Genomic DNA, 24944 nt, shown 5'->3' on the forward strand with positions numbered 1-24944 from the left:
ACGGGATCCAGACCTGTGATCTGGTGAGAGGGTTGTTTGTGGTGGGGGTTGTTAAAGTTAAATTAAAAGGTCACACCATTTATCTTAAGAGTTGTTCTGCGGCTGCCGTACGTACAGGGTTTATACCACTACGTACTGTTTATAGAGAGTTGTGATATATTACAGTGTTGAATTGTAGTTATAGTTGATAAATGAGGTACTAATGTGCTACTGTGACATCCACCCCCCCCCCCTCCCCCTCCCCCAGCGAAACCAGTGTGTTGCAATAATGGAAATCCTCTGTTAAGAGAACTTTCCATTAATTTGGCTTTAAACAATTGGACCCAGGCCATCACTAAAAATAGGAGACATCCATTCAAGATCAACAAGATCACTCTGTTCCTTGGCCAAACGGGTTGTGTGTGTGTGTGTGTGTGTGTGTGTGTGTGTGTGTGTGTGTGTGTGTAGTCACACCTGCAGTTCATCATGTAACGCAACCCGGCGGCTGCCGGACGAGAGGCAGACGGGACACGGTGACGTCGGGCTGCGCGTGGCGGATCCGCTTACGCAACAGAAACCAACGGCCGCATACCATCGCCTGGAGGTTTGCTTCGTTCTTTCACAGGGCAGCACAGAGTTCAAAGAGCCTTCTGTGGAGCGCTCATTTCCTCGTGGAATGCTTGGGGTTACATTAGAACCGTGAACTAAATGGCTTTGATCAGTAATAAGAAGCTGCTTCAAGTGCGCTGCCCTCATCAAACAACAACAACCGCCGGGGAGATAAAGGAAGGCCACGGTTTTATTACACATCACTTGGTTAAAAAGCAGGGCGGAGACAAAATAAAGGCTGTTTATGGAAACACTGATGTCACCCGCTGACTGATGGATGGGCCAGGCCTCAAATCTGATGAGAGGAAGAATTAACAATACGCACGATAACTAGAACAGTGAGCGATGAGAACAACAGATAACACAAGAAAAATAAAGACTGGGGTGGAGCAAGATGCCAGCAATCCGAGTCATTACTGTGTTGTCGAGATAGTGCACCAGTTGGGAGGGAAAAGTTCTAATGGTATGTCAAAAAAAAAAAAAAAAAATGAGGAAACACTAAAAAGCTTTTTGGACAAAGCGAGTTGAGTGGCAGCGCTCTTCACTGACGAGAGAGAGAGAGCGCCGGCTGGCTTAACAGGTTGCGTTTGAAAGTCGGGGGACATTCCACCTAGTCGAGACAAAGAAAACACTGATTCCAGGCCAGCAGCAGATGAGTCACAGCCGCAGCAGATGCGCCTCGGGGGCCTGGCAGCCGCTCGGTGCCCCCCCCCCCCCCCCCCCCCCTTCCAACACGCAGCCGCGGTCGCGCCGACGGACGCGTCAGACGGCCAACCGCCGCGGACACCGAGGTGAATGACTACGGGACGCAGCCGTTCCCGGGACGCTCCGGGTGTGTGGGAGTGGTGCGGCGTGTTTGGGTAAAAGGTCTTAACCAGTGAAAACACAGCAGACTGGAGGGCTTCTGTGGGCCCCAGACAGAGGTCAGCGGGGCCAGGAGGCGCTCGGCACGCCGAACCCAGCGACCGCACCGTCGTACCCAGCAACGCGGTGAGACGAGAGAGAGCGCTTTATGCCGGCCGAGCTGAGAAATATATTTGAAAAAACTGCAGCAAAAGTACATTATAAGCCTGCCGCCTCCTCCGTATACGAATTGAAGAACAGATCGTAGCAAAATTGAAAGCCAACCTACGTCCCGGAGCCAAGCTCACGCCTTAAGCCTTTATTTCAACCTCTTTTTTTATCAATGAAGTCGATGAAAGCATAGCAAACAATGCAAAAAACCTCTGTACCTGATGGCTTAGAGTACCTTTTTTCCATCATACCGGTGTTTCTTTGACCCATCGCCTTCCTTCCGACCCTTAAGGAATCTAAGTCCTCCCTCGCTCTCTGCATGTGTGCCCCTTTCTCCGACGGCTTCTTCGTCTTCTTTCTTTTTGCTCTGCATTCCTGTAGGGGAAGAGCTGCAAGCAAAGACACGCCGGCTCTCTCTGCGCACACAGGCGGAGTAAACAAAAGGAGAGGAGCGCCGCCGAGGAGGAAGAGCAACGGCCAACAGCGAAGTGAAGGAGGTCAAGTGCCGGCAGGACTTGGATGTTTGGTCTTAATTGTCTTTTCCTTGTTTACGGGGGAGATTTATGCACATCATGGGCAGATGCAATGGCATGAGCCTTGCTTATAATGTAGTCTGAAGACAGATTGGATTAGATTTTTTAAATAAACCATTTAATAAGCCAAGAAAAAAATTGAGAGTAGCCCAGTATGTTTCAAAGATGGGAGGCCATGATCAGACAGGAAAAAAGGGCTTTAAGCAAGGGAAGACAGGAGATGAGAAATACCAGACTTGTGTCCAGACTTTTATAAATGACCATCTCCATGGATGCTGCTGGGATTGAGCACATATCGCATCAGCGGGAACGGACCAGAATGGAAACTGACGAGGAGAAATGGAGGATGAGAAGGGGAATCGGGCAACAGCTGCGGAGGAAGGAAAGGAGAAGCCGTTGAGATTAGCTAAGTGCGAGGGGTGAAGTGAGGGCAAAAACACAGAAAAGGGAGTGAACGGAGAAAGTAAAAAACAAAATAAAGTTTGAGTGGGAGTTTGGCTCGATGTGGGAGGTTGTGGCGGTTCGCTGTGCGCCTCCTCCCAACATTCCTCAGCAGGAGAAAACCTGGATCTATCCCCTAATCCGCCCACCCTGGGCGGCCAGAAACACCTGTCTGTCAAGTTCAAGAGGGCGCTGAATCACACAACCCCGGGGCCCGTGACTTTAACCCGCAAAAAGGTGCGAGGTCAGCCAACGGCGAAGGAACTGACAGAGGCAGAGGTTCATAGATAACGTAGATAATAGGTTCTGTTCTGGACTTTGGGATTAGAGAAGACGGCCCGTTCAGTCGCTGTTCTGGAGCTTCTGATCCAAATCACACAAACTTTATCAGCAGAGGGAATTTTAGTCGTTCGTCTTTTATTGTTGGATTGAACTTTATGGTGACGCTTGTGTGCTCAAGCTGGCGGCTCTGATGATATTGGAGTTATTCTATTGCACAGGACTGTCGGTGCATTGCTGTAGGAAAGAGAAAAGGTTACTCAAGGCTACGCGTTTTCCCAGAACTCCAAAGAAACTGAAAGGGGAAAAGAATGTTTTTTCACGGGAAGAATATAATTACCTTGGCACTGAGGTTAGAGCGCGCGCACACACACACACATACACAACAATGCTGCCACCTGCTGGCACTAAATGCAATGAAAGTATAAAAAAGTAAAGCCAGCGTAGGAAAAGGCCTCTACAGGGAGGGAAGGAGGAAAGCCAACGGGAGGTGGCGGGAAAAGGATCGCAGTAGCACCCATGTTTGCGCAGGATGTGAACAGAGCTCTCTTTTCATGACCCCCCCCGCCCCCCACACACACACCCCAAAATACCAAAATACAAGCAGAAAGCAGTGGCACCCAAGTTTATCTAACATGTTTAAAACTGGTCTAGTTGACCGTAATAAAAAAGTATTTTCTGCTAGAGCTAATCATAAGAAAAAGAGGACCTAAATAGCACTAAAGCCGCCCTGTATACACAACATAGCTGCAACAGTACCACAACCTACATTTGAATAGTGTTGCTGTATTAGACTAATATTATTATTTTATTCCTCATAACGGCGTTGCCGTTCTCCATTGTCAAATCTCCTTACAATCGCAGGGAATGACGCAGAGAAAAAACCCTCATGTCCGCGCACAGCTTCATCAACAGCGTTCAGCACAGACGCACAGCAGCCAGTTTCTCCGGAGAGCATCGCTGGCTCCCGTCCTCTGTCGATACATAGGTGATGGTTACTCAGGGATATTAGGAATATGGCCAGAAAAAAAATGGAGTATAATCTCAGAAAGTGAACTAAACATCCAAATAAGGTCACAAAAATGCTGAAAACTAAATTCCCTCCCTGATGACTAGACCTGCCCCCCCCCCACTCCCCCCCATCTGACAACGGAGGAAACTGGTCCATTGGGCGAGTTTGATTAACACACGGTGGATGAAAGCGGAGGAAGTGGTCCCACCCAGGATCTGGCAAAGCGGTGAAGAGAAGCATGAGACTGAAGGAGGTCAACAGATCAACAAACCCAGAACCAAGCCGGTGGAAAACATGAGCCAGCCAGCGCTCCCTGACTCGCCAAGAGTCGACGCCCCTTCCTCAGACGCGCTGCAAATCAACACAATCCATCATCTTAATGCACGTTATTTATTGTCAATACCGCCACGCATTGTGCTGCGTTGTGATGCTTTCGTGGTCTAGATGCCGGTGGAAAAACAATCCCCTCTGCAACTACTCATCTGAAAGTGGCAGTGATGATATACACTTAGGGATGGACCGATCCACATTTTTTCACTTCCGATCCGATCCCGATACCTAAATTTGGATATCGGCCGATACAGATAATATTCCGATACCAGAGCTGTGTTTGAAAAACAGGAAATCCTGTTAACAGAAAAAATTCTGAAAACAAATTTGAAACTAAGGGTTTCAGATTGATTGTCATGTCAATATTTATTTAATTTCATAAATGTCAAATACTTGAGTCTTAAAAATTTAGAAATATGAAAACACTTGACACACAGTCTCACTCACTCGTTCACAAAAATAACAGCACAAATCAAGTAAACTGACTCTTGTATCATGAACAACATGTCAAGTATCTGAAGAAAAGTGCAATAAAATAACTGTAAACATCATACACACTTGACACACAGTCTCACTCACTCATTCACACACGCAATCACACTTACTCTCTCACACACACACACACAATAAGTTTTAAAACATTGTGCATCAGAACAGCACTTAAGATGACCTGGAATAAACTAAACACCAGAGTCTAACTATTCTTTAAAAGAAAACAAAAATTGAATGTCTCAAAGTTGACTGTGAGGAAGTGATGTAGTGTTCAACAAATCTGACATCGGCAGGTTCTTCTTGAGGAATATGAGCATTTCTGCTCTCTCTGCAGTTAGACGATTCCTTTTTTCATCCACGGTATTGGCTGCCGTGCTAAACAGTCTAGCCTCAGTGCTATCCTGCTAGCCTGCTAGCTGGCTGCAAACTGTGGAATGGATTCCTGAACGGAGGCGCGGCTCAATGAGACAGTTATGAGACACGCTCAGGAAATCCATTCCACAGTTTGCAGCCAGCTAGCAGACTAGCAGGCGGGGATCACTTTTGGAGTCATTTCAGCAGACGACGTTAAAGCGCAGACATGGCTCATTGATATCGGAAATCTCCAAAGGTTGTATCGGAAAATCCGATACCCGAATTTCTCTGGTATCGGGTCCCGATACCGATACTGGATGGGATCGGCCCCATCCCTATATACACCCATGTGTGTTATTGCATGTGTAGCCAAGTCGTATTTTTATGCAAATCTAGCGGGACATGCGTTTCTGTGTCCGGGCTCCACCCAGAGGAAAGAAGGGGCTGCGCTGGGGAGAATTGAAGCTCGGAGAACAAAAGGGAAGCAAATGTCCTGGAAAATCTCAGACAAAAGCCGTACAAGTTTGACCCCTCGAGAGCTTTGCTGAGATGACAGCGACACGACAGCGGGGCCCTGTCCTACTCGTAGGAGACTGGCATCGAGGAAGTATTAAAGCGCGTCCTCTGTCGGCCCGCTGAGGGGGGACAAGACAAATGCACGAGGGGGGAAACGATACCATTGTTGTCTGCAGACAACGGTGTGTGAGGGAAAGGATGCGGGCTGACATCGGTGAAAAATTAGAGAAAAAGGGGGCTGAAAGGAGACGCAAGGGAGGTCAGATCGATAGATGTCCTTCTTGTGTGCCCCCCCCACACCCCCTCTCCTCCCTCCTTCCACGCTGCAGAAGCACAACCTCATTTCATTGATGAGCAATGACGCTCACATTCTTCCCGTCCGCCCTCCCCTTTTCACCAGCAGATGAAATCAGCGGGCCGCAAACACCATTGAGTTTAGAGCGTGTGCCTGCGTCTCCTGGCCTGGGGATTCAGGTGTAAACCAGCCTCTGATTGGCTTAGAGGAGTAACTGGCTCCCACCTGGGAACATGAGCTTATGCGGTGACATCATCTCTCCTAGGAGGGGATGGGAGGGTTGCTTGTGCATCGTGCCCATCCGGCTGCACAGCAGAAAGCCTCGAACGATACAATACAGCAGCTGAAGCCTGTAACACGGGAGGTAGAATAGAAGCTCTCAGAGTCGTCAGAGGTCAGTCCCCCGCTTGGCCGGCGGCCTCAGAGTTCTGTCAGCGACCATGATGGATGTTATGCACGTCATCACTCTGCAGCTTCCCCCGCTCGCCCGTTCACAGCTGCTCTCTGATTAAATACGGTCTCACAAAGATGGAGGAGGGCTCGATCGTCACGGGATCATCCAGATGATGATGACTACGAAGATGCATTCCTTTGAGCCGTCCTCGACCTGTCTCTCAGGTCTGATGATGGATAATTGAAACAAACGAGGGGGGAAACAGCTGCAAAGAGCACTGCTGCACTGAGGCAATTTCACAACTATGCAGCAGGCAAGTGTGTGTGTGTGTGTGTGTGTGTGTGTGTGTGTCCTACCTTCTCCGTTCCATTGGGCTTCACCAGACCGCCCCCTCCCTCCCTCCCTCCCTCCCTCCTGGGACAAACTCAACAAAAAGGAAGTGAGGCGCCAAAGCACTTCCTGTCTCCCTTTCAAAATGGGCCTTTTGCTTCCCAAGAGGCAGCGCGGGGAAGCTATCGGCTGCTGCTGAAATAACTGCTACAAACACACACACACACACACACAGTCAGCCCGGGTCCCCGTGTAGGAGTCTAACATAAACATAACACTTGTCCTCACAGGATCAAGTAAACCAAGGTGCCCTTGGACCTGTGATCCACCGAGAGCAAACACACACACACACACACACACGCGTTTGTCATGAGATGGAGCCTTGAGGTCTGACTACGCCTGCTTTCCTGCAGCACGACAACAGCAGTGCATGAAAAGGGTACAGTTACATTAAACCGGTATTTAGCTTTTCACGCACACTTAAACTTTTGACTTCATCGTGGTGGTGTTGGTGGGAGGGGGGCTGTTGAGTTGAAGGAGACCCTGGAAAATTGATCCTGCAAGGTTGACTTGAGTTTTTTTCTGATCTTTTGGGTTCACATTGGTGTTGAGGGTTTGAAAATAAAAATATTGTTATTAGATTATTTTAACTATTAAATAGTGACTGGGTGTATTACAGAGTCAATATTGGGCCAAAATGAATCCGAACCAGACAGGCTAATGTGTCAACAGACAGCAAACAGAAGAGTCATGACCGTGAGCACGTTTCAACCTCATTTCAATTGCTTTTTTTTTAAAGTAGACCCAGTAAAAACCACATGTAACTTTTTACAGAGTCAGTTAAAAAGAGAGATTTAGCATGCAATATATTTGTTAGCCGCTCCTTAAGCGTCTACTCTAATTAAGATAATCTGTAATAACAGGGCACTGATTTCTTCATCTAACTCTCGGCACAAAAGCAAAATTGCATATTTCCAGACGTGAAGTTGTTCAACAGCACATTGCGCCTTTGTTACCAACTTTTCTCTATATAAAAAAAGGCAGAAGTCGGAGAAACAAAGGCCGTCTTTTTTTGTCATTTCATCCGATGACAGACTCTCGCTAGATTTTAAACAGGATGATCGCCATCGGAGCCAAAGCTGTTCTCAGCGCCAGCGGGCCGGTTTTTCTGCACACAATGCTGCTGTTGAAAGGTGAAACACTGGCGCTCGCTTGACGGGGAGGGGGGCTCGGGGGGCTCGGCTGGCCAGAGGTCAACGAGGACCTGCTTGGAAGGGTGTGCCTCCAACAACACACATCGTCCAAAGCCTTATGACATCACCACCCCAAGCCGCTCCGATTGGCAGACCGGTGCCGCCCGGGGAGAGGAAGTGCCGGAAATAGACTTGATGGCCCATTTTGTCTTAATGAGCCTGTGAGACATCAGTGCACACGGCAGGTCCCAACCCTGCCGTGACCGGGACCGGGAGGGAAATAACCACGAGTGGCTCCGTTCCCGGCACGAGCCGATGCCTTTAACGAGGCTTCTGTGTGCGTTTCACAGGGGCCTACTGTATTTATAACATGACACGCTCGTACACACTTAAAGGGCAGGCTGTCATTCACACAAAGAGCAGCGGCAAAGTGTAAACAAAGTCCTAAATGCCAGCAAGGCCTAATCTAATCCAGCTGCGCCATGTGTTGTGTGTGTTGTGTGTGTGTGTTAAAGCTACAATTTTTACAATGAGAGCTGGAAAGTTAAATTTAGACTTCATACAGCAGATGAGGGAAGCTCAGGCTAGCGAGTCCCAGAACCACAGAGGGGGGGGGGGGGCGCGGATCCTCTCTGCTCCGACTGCCAATGAGTCAAACCGAAGTCATCTAGCTTCCTTATCCAAGAGCCGGCGTTACGGGTGCACCTCCCAGCAACACGCGATCGTTGTTCCAGGTAGGAAACCAAAGCAAGCGTAAATTTTGCAGATAAAGACCAGAAAAAAAACAAAAGACGTAAACGGGGGGAAAAAGGGAACACGGTGTCCAAACAAACAGTGCTGCACAGCCAAAAGGGCTCACGGGAGGACACGAGTAACACCGTTGTAAACTACATGACTTGCAGCAGTTTTATTCCAGACTGGTCTTAACACCACCACCTCCACCTCCTCCTCCTTCACACCAGGTCAAGATACCAGCAGAATCTCTGCTCGCTCCAGCAGCAGTGTCCTCAAACGTCTCCTGCAAGACCGCAGCAGCATAACGGAATGGGGGGGTGGGGATGAAGGTCTGACAACATAAGTTGAACAATGCTGTAAAGGAGAGTATGACGTAAGGCAATAAAGGGGAAAGGTACCGGTAGAAGAAGCAGTCGCAGCACACCAGAACCCCCATCGGGGGGGTGAAGCAGAGCCGGGCTGACGAGGCTCCGACCCACAGCACCAGTCCGTCCGTCCGTCCGTCCGTCCGTCCTTCCTTCCTTTCACTTTCCCGTCAAGGCTCCTCTTTTGCAGACTCTGCTACAGGTGCAGTAGCGCCAGTATAGCACCTTCGAGAACCAAAACAGCTACTGTGGCTTCAACGAGAGACGGGCGGGACGAATGGACAAATGGACGCAGGCCAACGAGGGACTCGGCCCGAGCAAAATTGCAGGAACCAAAAAGAATTCACAAATCCAGACCCGCTTCTCTGAGCATGTTTCTCTTTCTCCTTTCCAACTATACTGCAACTGCCTGCCTCACTTTCACACTCTCACTCCCTCTCTGTCGGTCTCCCTCCCTCTCGCTCTCCCTCCCTCCCTCCCTCTCATTCGCTTGCTGGCTCCCATTTGAAAGGCGGGAAGATTAGCTTGGCAAACAGCGTCCCATAAACAAAATGCTGACTGCTGGGCAGCGCAGGGAGGACCGCGAAAGAGAAAGACGGGAAGAAATCAAATCACATGGATACATCCAATATCCACCAGACGCTCACAGACCCAAACACACCCACCTTTTGCCAAATCAGTCAAAAGTCAAAATCCTGTCCAGCATCTCTGGACGGCGAGTCGGTGTCAACAAGTTGCCCGCTGATGCGTGATTTGGCAGCGATCCTCTGGAGTCGACACTCCAGAGGAACCGCACACGTGAGCGAGCAGCACACGGATAACGCTCTTCATTCACAGAAATGATGCAGAGGGACGGGACCCGACGGGAGGGGAGGGGGCAGTGCGGACGCAAGCCCCCAGGAAGCCAGCCAATCGCTGCGGAGTACTGGGTGGTCAAACAGTGCGAAGGACACAGGGTGAATTATGGGCCTCGTTGTATCTCTTTCCATAAGACCAATCGCTTTAAAAACAAAAAGGAAGGCAGTGTTCAGGTGTGTGTGTGTGTGTGTGTGTGTGATGCTGTAAACGAAGACTGCCATACGACAACACAGCGTGTTAGTCTCTCCGCTACCGTTCTCGCCGATAAAAGAAGATGCGAAGCGCTTCTACATCCAATGACGTCACCCCTCCCCCTCCTCCTCAGACACTCTGCACCTCTGCACATCCCTGGAGACCTGTCGCCAGGAGCTACCGGGCCAACGGGTTGATCATCTCTTCCCGCTCTCCTGCACACTTGCGACACGCGTGACACCATTGCTCAACACAGGGATGGCAGGGGCCAGGTGGGGATTCTTGCACGAGGAAGCAAAGGGTCCTTCCCTTCTCGCTCTTACAACAGAGCGCCGAAGATATTTTTTGGCACTTATCGGGTCCCCGTTGTGTTTCAGTATTGAAAGGGGGGGATGTGTGTGCGTGCGTGCAGCGGACGGTCATGGGAAAAGAGGAACAAGTGAAACCGACAATAAATCAACTGCCACTTTCCAACAATATGGCCCAGTTCTGAGCGTACTTCCTCTAAATATGTGGGCCTTATCACGAAATCCAGACCCACAATAAAAGCAAGACATCCGTCTGGGTGGCAGGCAGACAAAGAAAGACTTTTCCTTATAAACTTGTGACTTGGAGCGATAACACAATGTATGAATATAAAAGCTCTGGGTGATCTGTGAATACAAAAACAGGCCGTTGCCATCACACATACAAAGTTGCTAGGAAATGGGATGGCAAGTAAGTTACTAAGTGTGAAAAGTAAAGTGTGCCTGAAAGTATTATTGAAGAGTCATCAGTAAAGAAATGCCACGAAGTGCAGGAAAGACGGTATAAAGTGTCACTGTAAGCCTCCGCGGAAAGTGAATTGATTTATAAGCAATATAACACCCCCCCCCCCCAGCCCTCCCCCCGCAGGGATAACACGTGATCAGCTCACCGCGTCGCCTCTCACCTGTTCAGCGTGTAGGACCCGTTCCTTTTAAACCTCATCCTGGACGACAGGAAGCGGATGAAGAGATCCAGAGTGGACGGTTGTCTCAGCTTTCTGTCGCACCCCGAAAGACAAAAAAAAAGACCCGCCGCGCGTCTCCGCTCGTTCCCGCTTTGTCTGTCTCTGGTCGCAGGACACGAAACAACAAAAATCGCGGAGCTTTACCGAGCTGCTCTTTGCGGGTCCCGTCTCACTACTCCACCACCACGATAGACTCTCTATCGCTTATTCCAAGACCTCCCTCTTCCCCTCCTCCTCCTCCTCTTCCTCCTCCCCTCTCCTCGATACGGTTTTCGTGCGCAGGGTTGCCGACTCCTCGGACTGCGGGCGTTAGACTCGGAGAGGCTTAAATCGCGGGATTTGAACGCGGAGTCTGGTGCAGGCCGGCCGGGCTTTGTGCAACCTCACCGGCGCGAAACTACCGCGCGTTTACTGCCGAAAAAACACCCGATGCGGCTTGAACCGGGTCTTTCATTGCGTCCACGTGTGGATCGAGGCCGCGCAACGGAAGTAACTAAAAAAGGCATTTCCTGCTGAAAATGCGTTGGAATGCAAAAAGCTGAAATGAATATTTAAAAATAGCTGAAAATACAGAAAGTTGAAGGGAATTTGAATACATCTGCTGAAATTACAGATATTAGAAAAGCTGAAATTAATTTGAAATTGCTGAAAATACAGAAATGGGAGAAGCTGAAAGGAATTTCAATAGATTTGCTGAAAAAGCAGAAATGAAAACAGCTGAAATAAATGTGAAATATTGCAAAACAAAACAGAAGTTGCAGGAGCTTAAATGAATTTAAAAAAGTACAGAAATAACAAAAGCTGAGATGAATAAAAATAATAATAGGTTTAAAATTGTTTGTAGTATTATTAGTAGTATTAGTTATAGTTGTGGTATTAGTACTAGCAGTAGAAGTCGGTTTAGTATCAATGGCAGTAGAAACAGCTGTAATACTAATAGCCATAGTAGAATTTGTAATAACATTAGTAGTAGTTGTAGTATTAATAGCAGTAGAAATACTAGTAGTATGGTAGTAGAAGTATCAGTTGTAGTACTAGAAGTACGAGTAATATTCGTAGTGGGAGACAGAATGTTTGTTATTCAAACTAAGATGTTTTTAATTAATAGGCCTCATCACAAACATTACAGTAAAAATTCCCTCTATGGGGCTTTTATTTTGTAATTATTGGACTGGGTGGGGTGGGGGGGTGTAGATAGAGGGAGGGAGGGTGAGGAAGGGAGGGGTGGTGAGGAAGAGATAGAGGGAGAGAGAGAGGAGAGAGAGAGAGGAGGAGAAATAGACAGACAGACTGACTGAGAGTGATAAACAGTGAGAAGAGGTCAGGGTGGAGGGGGGAGGGGGGGCGAGTGTCTTTATCATATTGGTCTGTTGACAGAAAGCATAGCTGCGTGATGTGACTCCACTAATCAGGTCATAGGAGCAGCTGTGAGCCACAGACAGATCTTGCAGCGTGTGAGCGAGCAACCACGGCAACGACACACCTGTGCGGCTGCAAAAGGGCAGACACAGGACAGCGAGTTACACACAATCCACACCTCAAACAAATGACATTCAGCGCAAAACTATAACAGCTATCTAAAAAATACGGCGTTTTTACGAGACCCAAGACTCTACCGAACGCATGGATGTGCGTTTTATGTCTGTCCGGTAATAAATACGGCTCCTATGGCCGTTGACAAAACGTGTACCTTCTGGATTTTTAGAGAAATATGTCGGCAGATTTGTATTGGAGCCTATGGGGCTTTTGGCAGAGGTTGTGTCACTCTAACACTCCTTGGGCCAAAACTAAAGAACTCTGGGATTCCATGAACACATTAATCCAATCAGCACAACCATGCCCTCATTAATCTGAAGAAATGAAGCCTCTAGAGTGTATACTTTGGCTGCAAGGACAGAAGTTCCATACTTTTTTAACCAGATTCCTGCGCTGCTTCACACTCTAGCCTCGAGCTCTCCACTCTAGCAGACGCTTTACACACTCATGTAAAAGTCAGAAACGGAGCGAAGAACTAGTGAAACATAATCAGTGATTATGAAAAAAGTACAATAGATATCAAGAAGCATTTTTTCCATAAAATAGTTTAGACTTGTGTGAACATTTGAGAGTTGAAATGGTGTCTGTAGCTGAAAGATTGGCGAAGCTGAAGAATCTGAAAGTTGAAGAAGTTGAAGAGGATTTGGAAAGCAAACTCCATTTGAAAACCATGTTAAAATATTAATGATTATTGATTTATATAAATTCAAGCTTAAGAGGTAGAAAGCTGAACATACATAGCCCTCAAGCCAGAAAGGAGCTGAATATTTTAATATTTAAACGGTTTAAATAGCTGAAAATGGGAAGCAGTTGAAAGGGGGCGCGGAAGAAATAGAATAACTAGAAAAGGCATTTCCTGCTGAAAATGCGTTGGAATGCAAAAAGCTGAAAGCTGAAATGAATATTTAAATATAGCTGAAAATACAGAAAGTTGAAGGGAATTTGAATACATCTGAAATTACAGATATTAGAAAAGCTGAAATTAATTTGAAATAGCTGAAAATACAGAAATGGGAGAAGCTGAAAGGAATTTCAATAGATTTGCTGAAAAAGCAGAAATGAAAACAGCTGAAATAAATTGGAAATATTGCAAAAAAGAATAAAGAAATGAATATTAAAACATTGCTGTTAATAGAGGCATAAGAAAAGCTGAAATTATTTTAAAGAATTGCTGAAAATACAGGAAGTGGGGAAGCTGAATTCCAATAGATTTTCTAAAAAATACAGAAGTTGCAGGAGCTTAATTGAATTTAAAAAAGTAGAGAAATAACAAAAGCTGAGATGAATAAAAAGAGGTTTAAAATTGGTTGTAGTAATATTAGTAGTAGTATTAGTTAAAGTTGTAATTTTGGTATTAGTAGTACTAGCAGTAGCAGTCGGTTTATTATCAATAGCAGTAGAAACAGCTGGAATACTGATACTATTAGCCATAGTAGTATTTGTAATAACATCAGTAGTAGTTGTAGTATTAATAGCAGTAGAAATACTAGTAGTATGGTAATACACACTCATGTAAAAGTCAGAAACGGAGCTAAGAACTAGTGAAACATAATCAGTGATTATGAAAAAAGTACAATAGATATCCACAAGCCGTTTTTTTCATAAAATAGTTGAGACCTGTGTCAACATTTGAAAGTTTAAATGGTGTCTGTAGCTGAAAGATTGGCGGAGCTGAAATATCTGAAAGTTGAAGAAGTTTAAGGAGGATTTGAAAACAATCTCCATTTGAAAACCATGTTTAAATATTAGTGATTATTGATTTATATAAATTCAAGCTTAAGAGGTAGAAAGCTGAAAAGTCATAGCCCTCAAGCCAGAAAGGAGCTGAACATTTTAATATTTGAACGGTTTTAATAGCTGAAAGTGTGAAGGAGTTGAAAGGTGCCGCGGAAGAAATAGAAGAAGATGAAGTTGAAGAATAAAGATTCGAAGAACAATACTTGGAATGCTTAAAGCATTCCAACTAATAAAGAATAGAAGAACAATACTAAACGAGTGCGTCGACGCAACGACGCAGACGCAAACACAGAAGCATGCGCCGGCCTTCAGAATAGGACCATTGATGCCATTTAAATCCAAAGTAGCCCTTCCATGTGGGACAATCCGTGGCACAGGATTCAGGTAAAAATGCACGAACTACAGGAAGCAGAAAAGGTGATTACGAGATCTGATTGAACAAAGAAAGGAACCGTGGACTTGATGACATACTTTGGAAGTCCGCCTACTTAATGTGCCACTACTGTGACCAACAAGCTTGTGTCCTCACACCAGGTGCTGCAGTGAGGACCTCGTTGGCCGTAACAATGAACCATTATCACCGGCTGGCTGCTCTCTGAACCCTCTGTGACAAACACGGGCAGCAAGGACAAAGCGCTTTTACCAAAAGCTCAAGCTGACTTTGATCAGACACCGAGGTGATCTTCAGTCTACTTGCATCGTTGGCGTCTAGGCTACCTGGCCCCTGGGGCTGTGTGTGTCTGTGTACACTGGAAACCGCTTGGCTGATCCCAAGCTCTTGTTTTGTCAAGTTTGGATTATATGGTAATATTATGGTAATGGTAAAGAGAAGATGGAAAATAGAGAAGATAGATGGATGTGGAGAACAGGAGAGAGGGAATATGTTGAGCAGAGGGCAAGACCACAAAGATGACAAAATGGAAAGACCAGATCCCAACATGGCGTTTTCAGAACTTTCACAAAGATTTCTGCATTGGCTTGAAGACAAAAGAAAGATGGAAGAAAGGAGCTATTTTCAGCCCAAAACGTTGGAACTTTAAATCCTCTCCAACAGGATAACGACAGAAGACAAGTAATGTTGTTCAAAGAATCCTGACCACCGGGTCCACTAAATAAAAATAAAAAAGATAAAATAATGTCTTGTTAACTTTTGTGTGTATGGTCTGGAGGTATTACAGTACAAAAAGATGGAATCCAGACAAGCTGTAAATTTAAGACAATTCTAGGTTCTTCTGCATTACGTCATAGGTCTGAAGTGTGTGTCTGTGAGTGTGTGTGTGTGTGTGTGTGTGTGTGTGTCTGTCAGTTTGTTTACATGATGGTATAATTGGAATCTTTGCTTAGTCGGACTATGCTATCTTTCGGGGCAAGTGCTATTATCCCAATATACATGGCAGTGAATAAATCGAATCATTGGCCGAAAGCGTGTCATATCCGATACGATAGGTGGCGCTGTTTTCATTACAACTAGTTGTGATACAGCCATTTCCGCTTGACCGCTTCACCACTACCAACAACAACCAACAACAACAACATCAACATCACAAGAAAGATGGCGAACGGAGAGCAAGGTGAAGCTACATCCCTCTACTATTTGTGCATGATGTTAATAGGAGCACAGCGAATGCGAATGGTGCTATTGGCTGATTTGATAATGGAGAGAAGACGCTGTCACCGAAGGTACATGGTTAATTTAATTCTGACCAACAATATATTGTTGCACTCTGCCATTGTACCGCAAAGGTCTCGAAGAGCACTCTGGATGAAGAGCAGAAACAAAGTCTTCTGGGAGAGAGATGTTTTGACCGTATTTGATGACGAGGACTGGAAAGCGAACTTTCGTATGACTCGAGGATCTTTCCACAAGTTGTGTGGAATTATGGAAGGAGTCATGAAGCCCGCGGAGGTGACTGTTCGAGCACCAATACCGCTGTCCTCCAAGGCGTAGTGGACGACATGTATCGGTAAGTTTGGGCCAAATACATTTAGTTGTCTGCACTGTGCAACGTGAATGCTTACTAATTCAATTCACCGCGACCTCAGGCCTGCGTGTGCGTGTTTGTGTGTGTGTCCTGTGTCGCCTACATATATTCACGTGTGTGTTACAGTGTGTCGTGTGTGTCATTAAAACCTGCCAAATTGTTCTCTTTAAGCTTCTGGAGCATCAGCTGTAAGATGCCTGGGTGTGCTCATGGCGCTAACGTGCTCAGCCAGGCACACCTGTTACCAAAAGTAAGTCGTACTCTGAAGACATATTAATGTATGCATAAAATCAATAAGATCAATAAATGAGTTAAGTTACTGAAAGTTATTCATGCAGAAACTAGTGGAGCTACCACCAAGCTATTGAGATTTCTAGGTATGTTACAAGCTTAAGGTAGTATGTTTTATAGAGGTGTAACGGAGTTAGAAATACACTGTCATTTTCAAAGTATTGTATTTTATTTTTTGGTTATTATTCAAATACGTGCGTAATTACGTGCGTAATTACGTGCACAAAGAAATTACATGCACATAAAAATAGACAAAGAAACATAAAAACTCAACTAAAGTGCAAAAACAAATGTAGAAAGTACAATTTATGTAATGTACACTTTATTATGTTTGTAACTAGCTTTCATTGTAAATTGAATTCCGTGCAAGTTAGTGGGAAGGTCTACACGTTTCTCAAAGACTAAGGGCTGAGGGCTAGCTAGCAAGTGGCACCCATGTTAGCTTCGAAAGTTACGGTTATCAAGTGGGACCCAGGTTAGCCTTACGTTTTATGATTGTACATTGTTTTCATCGTTGATTTAATTCCTCGCAAGTTATGGGAAGGTACACATGTTTCAACACATATTAGCACTGCTAACACATCTCACAAACAGCATCAGCTAGCATCTGGTATCTAGCACTTGTTTTAGTGTGATGCAACTGAAATTAACTTACTCATGGTAGTTGGCAACTGAAAACCCGAATCTACGCCGTTGTGCTCTACTAGGGACTCTTGTGTTGTCCATAGCGTTGTTTGTTGGTTTTCTGCCGGCCAGGCTCCCAGCAGTCTCTTTCGACTTCCGGGTCACGACCTGGGAGGGAGGAGGGCGGCGAGATCTCAAGCATGCGCAAAGACGCAAAGTCCAGTTCCTTATCCGATTCACCGTTACATGCCGCAATAGTCAAACTATCAACTGGATCGGATCGAGTTATCGAGGGGTGTTAGTTGGATCGTAGTCGGACCGCACATAGTCGGACAAAGGTGTTTACATGAAACGGATAATTTGATTTCAGTCCGACTAAGCCAGTTATTCGAATCCATGTAACCACGCTGACTGAGTGAGTGATTCCTCCAGACCTGTGAAAGCACTCTGGGTCGGTTCCAGCGGCTCAGAGCTTGTTTATTACAATGAGAGCAGCCTGGCACCAGAACTGCTGATCAATGGCATCACTGCTGCTGGATCAGTCTCTGCAGAGTTACACAACAGCCACTTTAGGGAGGAGAGGAGGAGGAGGAGGAGGAGGAGGAAGAAGCAAGGCCGGAGGAGAAAAACGAGTATGGGAGGAATGTGGAAGATAGAGGAGGTTTGCAGTCCGAAATAGAAAAGAGAGGATGGCGGAAGGAGAAGCGGGTGAACGTTGGAGAATGCAGAGGCACAATTAGCCTGGGCTTTATTGGTGCAATTTACCTCCCCCCTTCCCTCCCTCCCTCCTATTCAGTCTCAATCCATTCCTCCTTCCTGCACCTATTCATGGCCTGCACCTCGACTTCCCTTGATTTTATTGCTCCCTTTGCAGCCCCTTCATCAAGCTAATTTGAGCTCTCTCAGCCTTCTCAAACCCCATTCAAGCCTCTTTTTCTACACACACACTTTCCTCTCTTATCACCCCCTCCTGTCCATCGAGCTCAAATCCCTCCCCGCATACAGATAGAGTTCAAGATGCCCGTTGACGCACACATGCCGTCTCCTTCCTTCAATTTGTCTTGACGCTGCACATTTTCTCTGATGAGGTTTATATTGAGGGAGGGTGGGGGGCGGGAGGGGACTACTGAAATGCTCGTTAACTCGAAAACAGTCATCGCTGATGCAGTGGATTAGGCCCACGCCCCACAAATCCTACACAGGCTTTCCAGGAATATATTGCAAGGCCGGACCGCAGCGCACACGCACACACACGCACACACACACACACGCACACACACACACACACACACATACACATACAAACACACACATATATCTGTGGCTCCAGCAACTTGAGTGCATGTATGAGAGCTTTAGAGTGACCATGTCACTGCATGCGCCAAGTTCCCCAGCACAGAGGTTATACTGACTGAGAGCGCACGCGCGCACACACATACACACACCAAGACACACAACAACAACAACACTCCTGGCTGTGATGCCAAAAAAGACATTCATGTTAATATGATGCACGTAGGGTGCCAAGCACCACAAACTTAGCCTTTTCTCTCAACAACACACCCGAATAAACACGGACACTGGGCACAGTCGGAGGTATATGCTGGGCCCACGCCGAGGGCCGCAGTATGAAAGGACACACACACACACACACACACACACACACACACACAGGTTGGTGTGTGTATCTTTCAGATACAGCCCGGCCCATGATCAACTCACCGCTCATAGTCACCTCAGTGTCTGTCTATTACATCTGCAGCAGAGGGATTTCACATTTGGGGCAGCAGCGTGTAAAATACGGTGGTGTTGATATTTTTCCTCAATGGTCTCCTTAGATTCTCCCCAATAAAGGGAAATATTATGTTTTGGGTTTTTCTGGTCTCTGGAACCCAATGGGTATCATCTTTCAATATCTGGATAGCTTTGATTTCCGGGAAATTAAATGGAAACATATCCGCACACTTCATTGCTTTGGCATTTTGGGAATGTAAAGCTCTGGAGTAGCATTGGAAAAATAATCAAACCCCACTTGCTTACTTTTCCAAGACTTGTGTCTACAGTCGACAGTAAACATCAGAAGGTGAAATCAGTGAAAGTTACACTGAAACTATTATTCTATTATTATTACTCTGTAGGTGGTGCGGAGCCAGTGATCACTTTAAAGAGTTAACAATTCAACCTTCAAATACTGTAAATACGGTCAACAACTTTTAAGTCTGCAAAAGAATTGAATAAAATAAATTGTTAAGTACTAATTCTTGAAGGTGGGTGGGGAAGACACTGCTAAAAATAAAAATAAATAAGCAGTAATTTCCATACTCAATCAACTATGAATCAGCTAAAAATGGAAATCATTGATTGTGCCGTCACCAGTCCGCATATCGATCCTGCGGCCGGGGAGCAGTGAAGGACACTGCTTGGCGAAGGACCGAAACGGGGGAACTGCAGAGGACAGTGGGACAGTGGCGCCACCTACCGCCTGCTAGAGACGAGAAGCGTCCGCACTTCCTTGTCGTCTCCCTGGGGCGCAGTGATGAGACGTGCTGTTGACTGGCGTGCACTCTGGCGTTGCGGGCATGGGAACAGAGATGCGGATGGAGGAGGTGAGGATAGAAAGACAATGGAAGGAGGAGGAAGGCGGCGGCGATGCCACGTCTGGCGTTTGGGCCTTTAATGAGTGACTGGACGAGACGAGGGTCCTTTGTGGAGAAAAACGAGCGTCTTCTGGGCTTTTTCCTCAAAGAATCTCGATAACCTCACATGAACAAAAAATAAATAAAAAAGATATTGAAAAGGAAAGAAAAATACTCTGCCACAGCACTGAAGAACAGAACTATTGATCTGTGCCTCTAGCTGGTGGGGGACTGGTACTGCGTCTTTTAATACTGCAGCCGCTTAACACGGCCATGTGAGAGCGGCCTGCAGGCCATCGTTATACAACAACCAGATTGGACTTTATCCTCATTGGATCCATACGGTCTCCACACCACGTCTGCTACATCTTTTCCTTTTTTTTCTGCAGCACATCCCTGCACACTGGACAGTCACGTGCACTGGACACGTGCTGCCCTCTAGTGGTAAAACACCACAATGCATCCAAATCCTGCAGAGAGAAAATCAACTGTCCCCGATGTTAAATTTGAATTGCATGCCACAACTAAGTGCAAGTATTTTTAGACGAATAAGACTGAGGTCCTGAGCTGTGACTCACTTACTAATGAAGTGGTGACAATGGCCGAAAACGCTGGTGAAAACAGCAGCGTGGAGGAGGGTCTACAGGAAGGCAGCAGGTGGGGGACATTTAAGGACAGGGCAAAGGTTATAATGCTTTCCTCTTTGGTCGATCACAGAATCTCCGTAACCATAAAACATTTGAGGTATTTTTAAAATTGCCTTTTGTTTATTAGCTGAAGTACTATTGTCAGCTGCTAGGAGCAAGAACTTTTCTGGGAAAGATAGAATAAGAAAACTGGATATCTAAATGATATTGTTGGATTCCCTATTTGACTAAGTGCAAACCACAGCAGCACATGGCACGACAGCCCATGAAGGCCGCTTCACTAAACTGTCAAATTAACAAATATCAAATCGTGCACAAAGGCTAATCAGCGGGAACCGAGGCAGGCGGTGCAGTGGTGACCGTAGCAAGCAGTGAGGAGGAGGAGGAGGAGGAGGAGGAGGAGGAGACTGAAAGTCAGAAGCAGGCTTGTGCGGTTAGAGGCGCTCACGTCGCCTGTTTCTGCAGCACCGGGGCAGAGCGACGGGGCGCCTGATCTTCCTGCGTTTGTGCATCTCACGGTTTGCTCATCAGCGGCAAGCGAGCAGCGAGCGAGCGAGCTCATGGGCCCCGACTCCCCAGGCCTGGTGGGAGCGGCTGAACAATGAGGAGGAAAGGAGAGCACCGGTGGAGGGCAGACACATACACACACACACACACACACACACACACTAGGCAAACATGAGGCCAAATGCAATAATGTCGCACACACACGACATGTAGGACATGAGAGACGGGGAAGCACGCATAGCCAATAGAAGAAAATAAAAATCAAGAATCATTGAGTCATTGTGACCTCAGCAATGTCAGCTCTCTTGACTCAGGGCAGCGTCCCGACTGCACCGAGCCGCCCTTGACATGGCAAACACAGTGCGGCAGGGCTGAGGGGCTAAACAGTTCTCAACACGAAAGAGGGCCCCCGGTACCTCGCCGAGGTTATGCTGCACTCGCCAAAGAATAGGACAAACAGAGGCCGTCTGCGTGCACTGGATTTCTCCCTCCCTCCCTTGGGCCCTGAGCGACACACAAACTCGAAGCCCCTGACCTACTGTTCCTCTGCAAGAGGAAGCGGATGTGGCAAATGTGTCTCGGCGTCTCTCGCTTGCACACCAAAAAAAAAAAAAGTGCAAGTCGACATATCATCTGAAGACTGAGGGCAGAATAGCTTACAGGACGCCTATAATCCAGTTTGTGCACACACAGCCTCATCCAGAGCAGGACAAACATAGACCGTTGCTATATCTGCCCCCTCATCAGGACAAATCCTGGCCTTTGAAGTTGGGTCAGCAAGGTCATAATGTGTCGGGGGCCTCAGACGTGATGATTAGAGGCTTTGAGACTACAAATCTCTGACAAAAGGCCTATGTTCCTACCTGAGAGGTGGGTTATGAAAGTCCAACAAAGGATGCTAAGAAATTGCATCACAGGAATGGGAAGATCCGGCATATTTAGACCTTAATGCCTACTGGGGGAACAGCATGCAAGAGAGGAGGTCAGGAGGAGTCACCGACGGCTCCCCGTGTTGGCTAATCTCGTCCATCTCACCTCCACTTAGCCTCATTCCACCGCCCCTCCTACATGACACTCGGCCCACTCGAGCTCTCAGTGCCGGGTAGAAGACCTCTGCAGGGAGCACAGGGTTGTTAGGTAGCTCAGCTGGTTCAGTCCGTCCATCACCAGTTACATCGGTAACACGTAAAAAGGTCACACGGTCGTCTCTCACATTATTATCACCACGCAGTTGGACATGGTGGGGAGAAGGAGGTCCTCGCTCCCCCGCCTCCGATCCTCATAATACCCGGCGGCTAGCTTTTTGAAAAACGCAGCTGCTAGCGCCACAAGGCCGTTGGCTCGGCGTTAGCCCTTGTCACCAGATGACCCGGTCCAGAGGCCACCGGTGATTTAAAAAGGCTTTTAGGAGGGTTGCGTTTAGCAGGTCTCTGTATGGCTGGAGGCACATCACATAGAAGAGAAGGCCGGTGACACCAGGCCACACAGCTGTGTATGCAAGGCAACGACTGTACAGTGTGTGTGTGTGTGTGTGTGTGTGTGTGTGTGTGTGTGTGTGTGTGTAGCGGACAGAGCATGTTTCCTTGTTTACGAACACACTTCCCCCGGGGATCATCACAAGTGTCATCGGGCTCATCTCATCTGCTCTCGGCCTGACTTGTGGGAGGCCAGTCAGCTGCCCCCATTAGGGGACCCTGACCCGGCAGCAGAAATGGAACGACCCTGAAGACCAGCTCCCTTGCTGCCTTCATTCCGAGCCGGGCTCTTCCCTCGAAAAAAAACGCTCCTCAGCCGCGTCCTCTCGATAGATGCAGAGCAGCCTTAACACAGCGGCAGCCTCACATTTAGACAGATTTTTGTTATTTATTATTATTCTCCCTGGCAGCTGATGATTGATTGATTGGCATCAGTTTGTGCGTGTCCTTCCTTTAAAGCAAGGCAATTTTATTTGTATAGCGCTTTTCATACACAAGGCAGACTCAAAGTGCTTCACATCATAACATTTCATACAATAAAGTGAAATAAAATGGAAAAAAAAAAAACCCCTGCAGAGCTTCTATCTCAAGTGCTCGCGAACAGACGGGTGTGCACGAGGATTCTTCAATTATCCATACATTTACATATATACACACATATAATACACATACACATATAATTCAGTGGGATGCAACCTGCAGAGTCATTATGGCATCACACTCAGTTCGGGGCCTCCGCGTCTCTATGTCTGGAAAAGGGAAGGGGAAGTATTTACTCGGGAGCGTGTGTATGTGTGTGTGTTCTTGTACCCAGGCTATATTTGCCTCCTTAAAAAAAGGCATTCAATAGAGCCTTTATATGTCGCTCCATGATGCACACTAATGAAAACACAGCAGTGTCTTCAGACAGCTCGCTTAAAATGTATTCAGCCCTTTTACTCCAGACACCAGCCGGTCTTTCTGCACCGACTAGTCGTGTACGTCCCCGGATCAACTTCTGATGGAGGCCTCACCTTCCTGTGAAATCTGCACCACAACAGCTTAGCAGGGGGATGAGGGGAAATCTGCTGCAGTCGGTGCGGAATAACGACGAGGACCTCACGGGAAGCAAATGTCAAAAACAGGGCACCGATGTCAGAGGCGGGAGTCGGAGGACGTTAGTTTAAACTCTCGCTCTGCAACATTTTTCCCACCTTTGTCAAAACAACACAACCCAGCGTGTACAATATTACTGCGCGTAGAGGCTGTACTACATGCTCGGCTCTGGAAAACACACACATAACACCCCTGGCTGGCTTTCGCTGTCTGGGAAAGGGCGGTGGCCGCCGAGGGCCTTTTCCGCGCTGCCTCGCTCCCCGTGGCTGAACAACTGCGGCTCAGGCGGCAGTCGAGCACGCAAACGTCTCTGCACATCATCGTCCTCGCGAGAGAAAGAGCCAGAGACGGATGGAGAGGGAGAGTACAGTGGTGGAGTGAGTCGCTGGGCGGGAAGGGACTGAGATGTAAACAAGCAACTGAGCTGCTCGTCATGCAGCCGATCCGTCAGCAAGAGGCCGGTCGGTGAGACCAGGCACGTGCACAGGTAGACGTGACGGCGCAGTGCGGAGCACCAAACGGCTGCAGCGTCAGACACGCAGGTGATGACGGCGTTTGTGCAAATCCCCCGTCGTTGTTTGGTGATAAATTAAGCACATTAGCACCGCTGAAAACATTACCGGCGCAACTGGTCCAACATTTCCTAAAAAACAAACAAAAAAACGTAGGCCTTATCCAGCCGTTTACTGACGTTTGTCGAGGGATTCAGGCGGAAAGGCAGATCATTTAAACACAGTTTTACTGTTCTACAAATTTCACTAGTTTTGTTTAATTTAATTTAAAGGTAGGTCTTAAGTTGAGCTACATGACAGTCTGGTGAGGTATATTGTGTAATACATTATTAGTGTAATGCTGCTTATGCTTCAACTTCAAAAAAAATGTGTGTGTGTTGTCAGCTTTATAGAGGTTATGTAACTATCCATTATTATGCATATGCATAGATATGATTTATCTCATTTACAAATCTTGAGATAAGCATAATGCCAAGAAAAGACACTCCAAGAGGCAGCAGCAGCAGCGCGACCGTTAGTTGTCATTTTGGCTTTTAAGCTCGGTAGTGATCACCGAAACAAAGACCGGCAACGTCGCAAATGGTCGGTTTCCGGCAACGCAAGCTTTTGTGAATGAATGAATGAGATCTGGCAAGGAGACCTGGGATGTTTTCGGACAACGCACAAATTAATGCCGATCTCCAAGCTAATCTAATTACATGTTTACAATGTGTTTTTTTGCATAGCAACAGCCACACGTACAGGGACTATTTTTTCTATACTGAAATGCGATACACAGCGTATTGTGGCTACAACTATTTTCCTACTTACTATTTATAGTAAGTTGGAGGGTTTCCGGCACTCTGCTGCGCGTCAAGCTTAACGTCGAACTCCAACTGTAACACTATTGAAGATAAAGTACTGCCTCTCATACCTTATTGTTTGAGTACAATATTGACCCTTCACTTGGAAAATGGAGGCATGTAAACCAATGGAGGCATGTAAACCAAT

The 24944-nt window shown here is 46.8% G+C and overlaps 1 protein-coding gene across 4 annotated transcripts in view; it reads right to left on the reverse strand.

Moving 5' to 3' along the window:
- Positions 1–24944, reverse strand: part of LOC120812318 (MOB kinase activator 2) — a 39275-nt gene that overhangs the window by 10800 nt on the left and 3531 nt on the right. The window contains exon 1 of one of the 4 annotated variants that reach the window (XM_040168171.2): positions 10853–11403. The exons of 1 other annotated variant lie outside the window; for it this stretch is intronic. In XM_040168171.2, coding sequence (XP_040024105.1) covers positions 10853–10890 — 38 coding nt within the window. In that variant the 5' untranslated portion in view covers positions 10891–11403. Of the gene's footprint in view, positions 1–1837; positions 4512–8904; positions 9308–10852; positions 11404–24944 lie in introns of those variants that run through there. 2 more of the 4 variants (XM_040168170.2, XM_040168169.2) reach the window with 2 other exon arrangements.

This window comes from Gasterosteus aculeatus, chromosome Y (genome assembly GCF_964276395.1).
Source record: "Gasterosteus aculeatus chromosome Y, fGasAcu3.hap1.1, whole genome shotgun sequence".
Lineage (NCBI taxonomy): Eukaryota > Metazoa > Chordata > Actinopteri > Perciformes > Gasterosteidae > Gasterosteus > Gasterosteus aculeatus.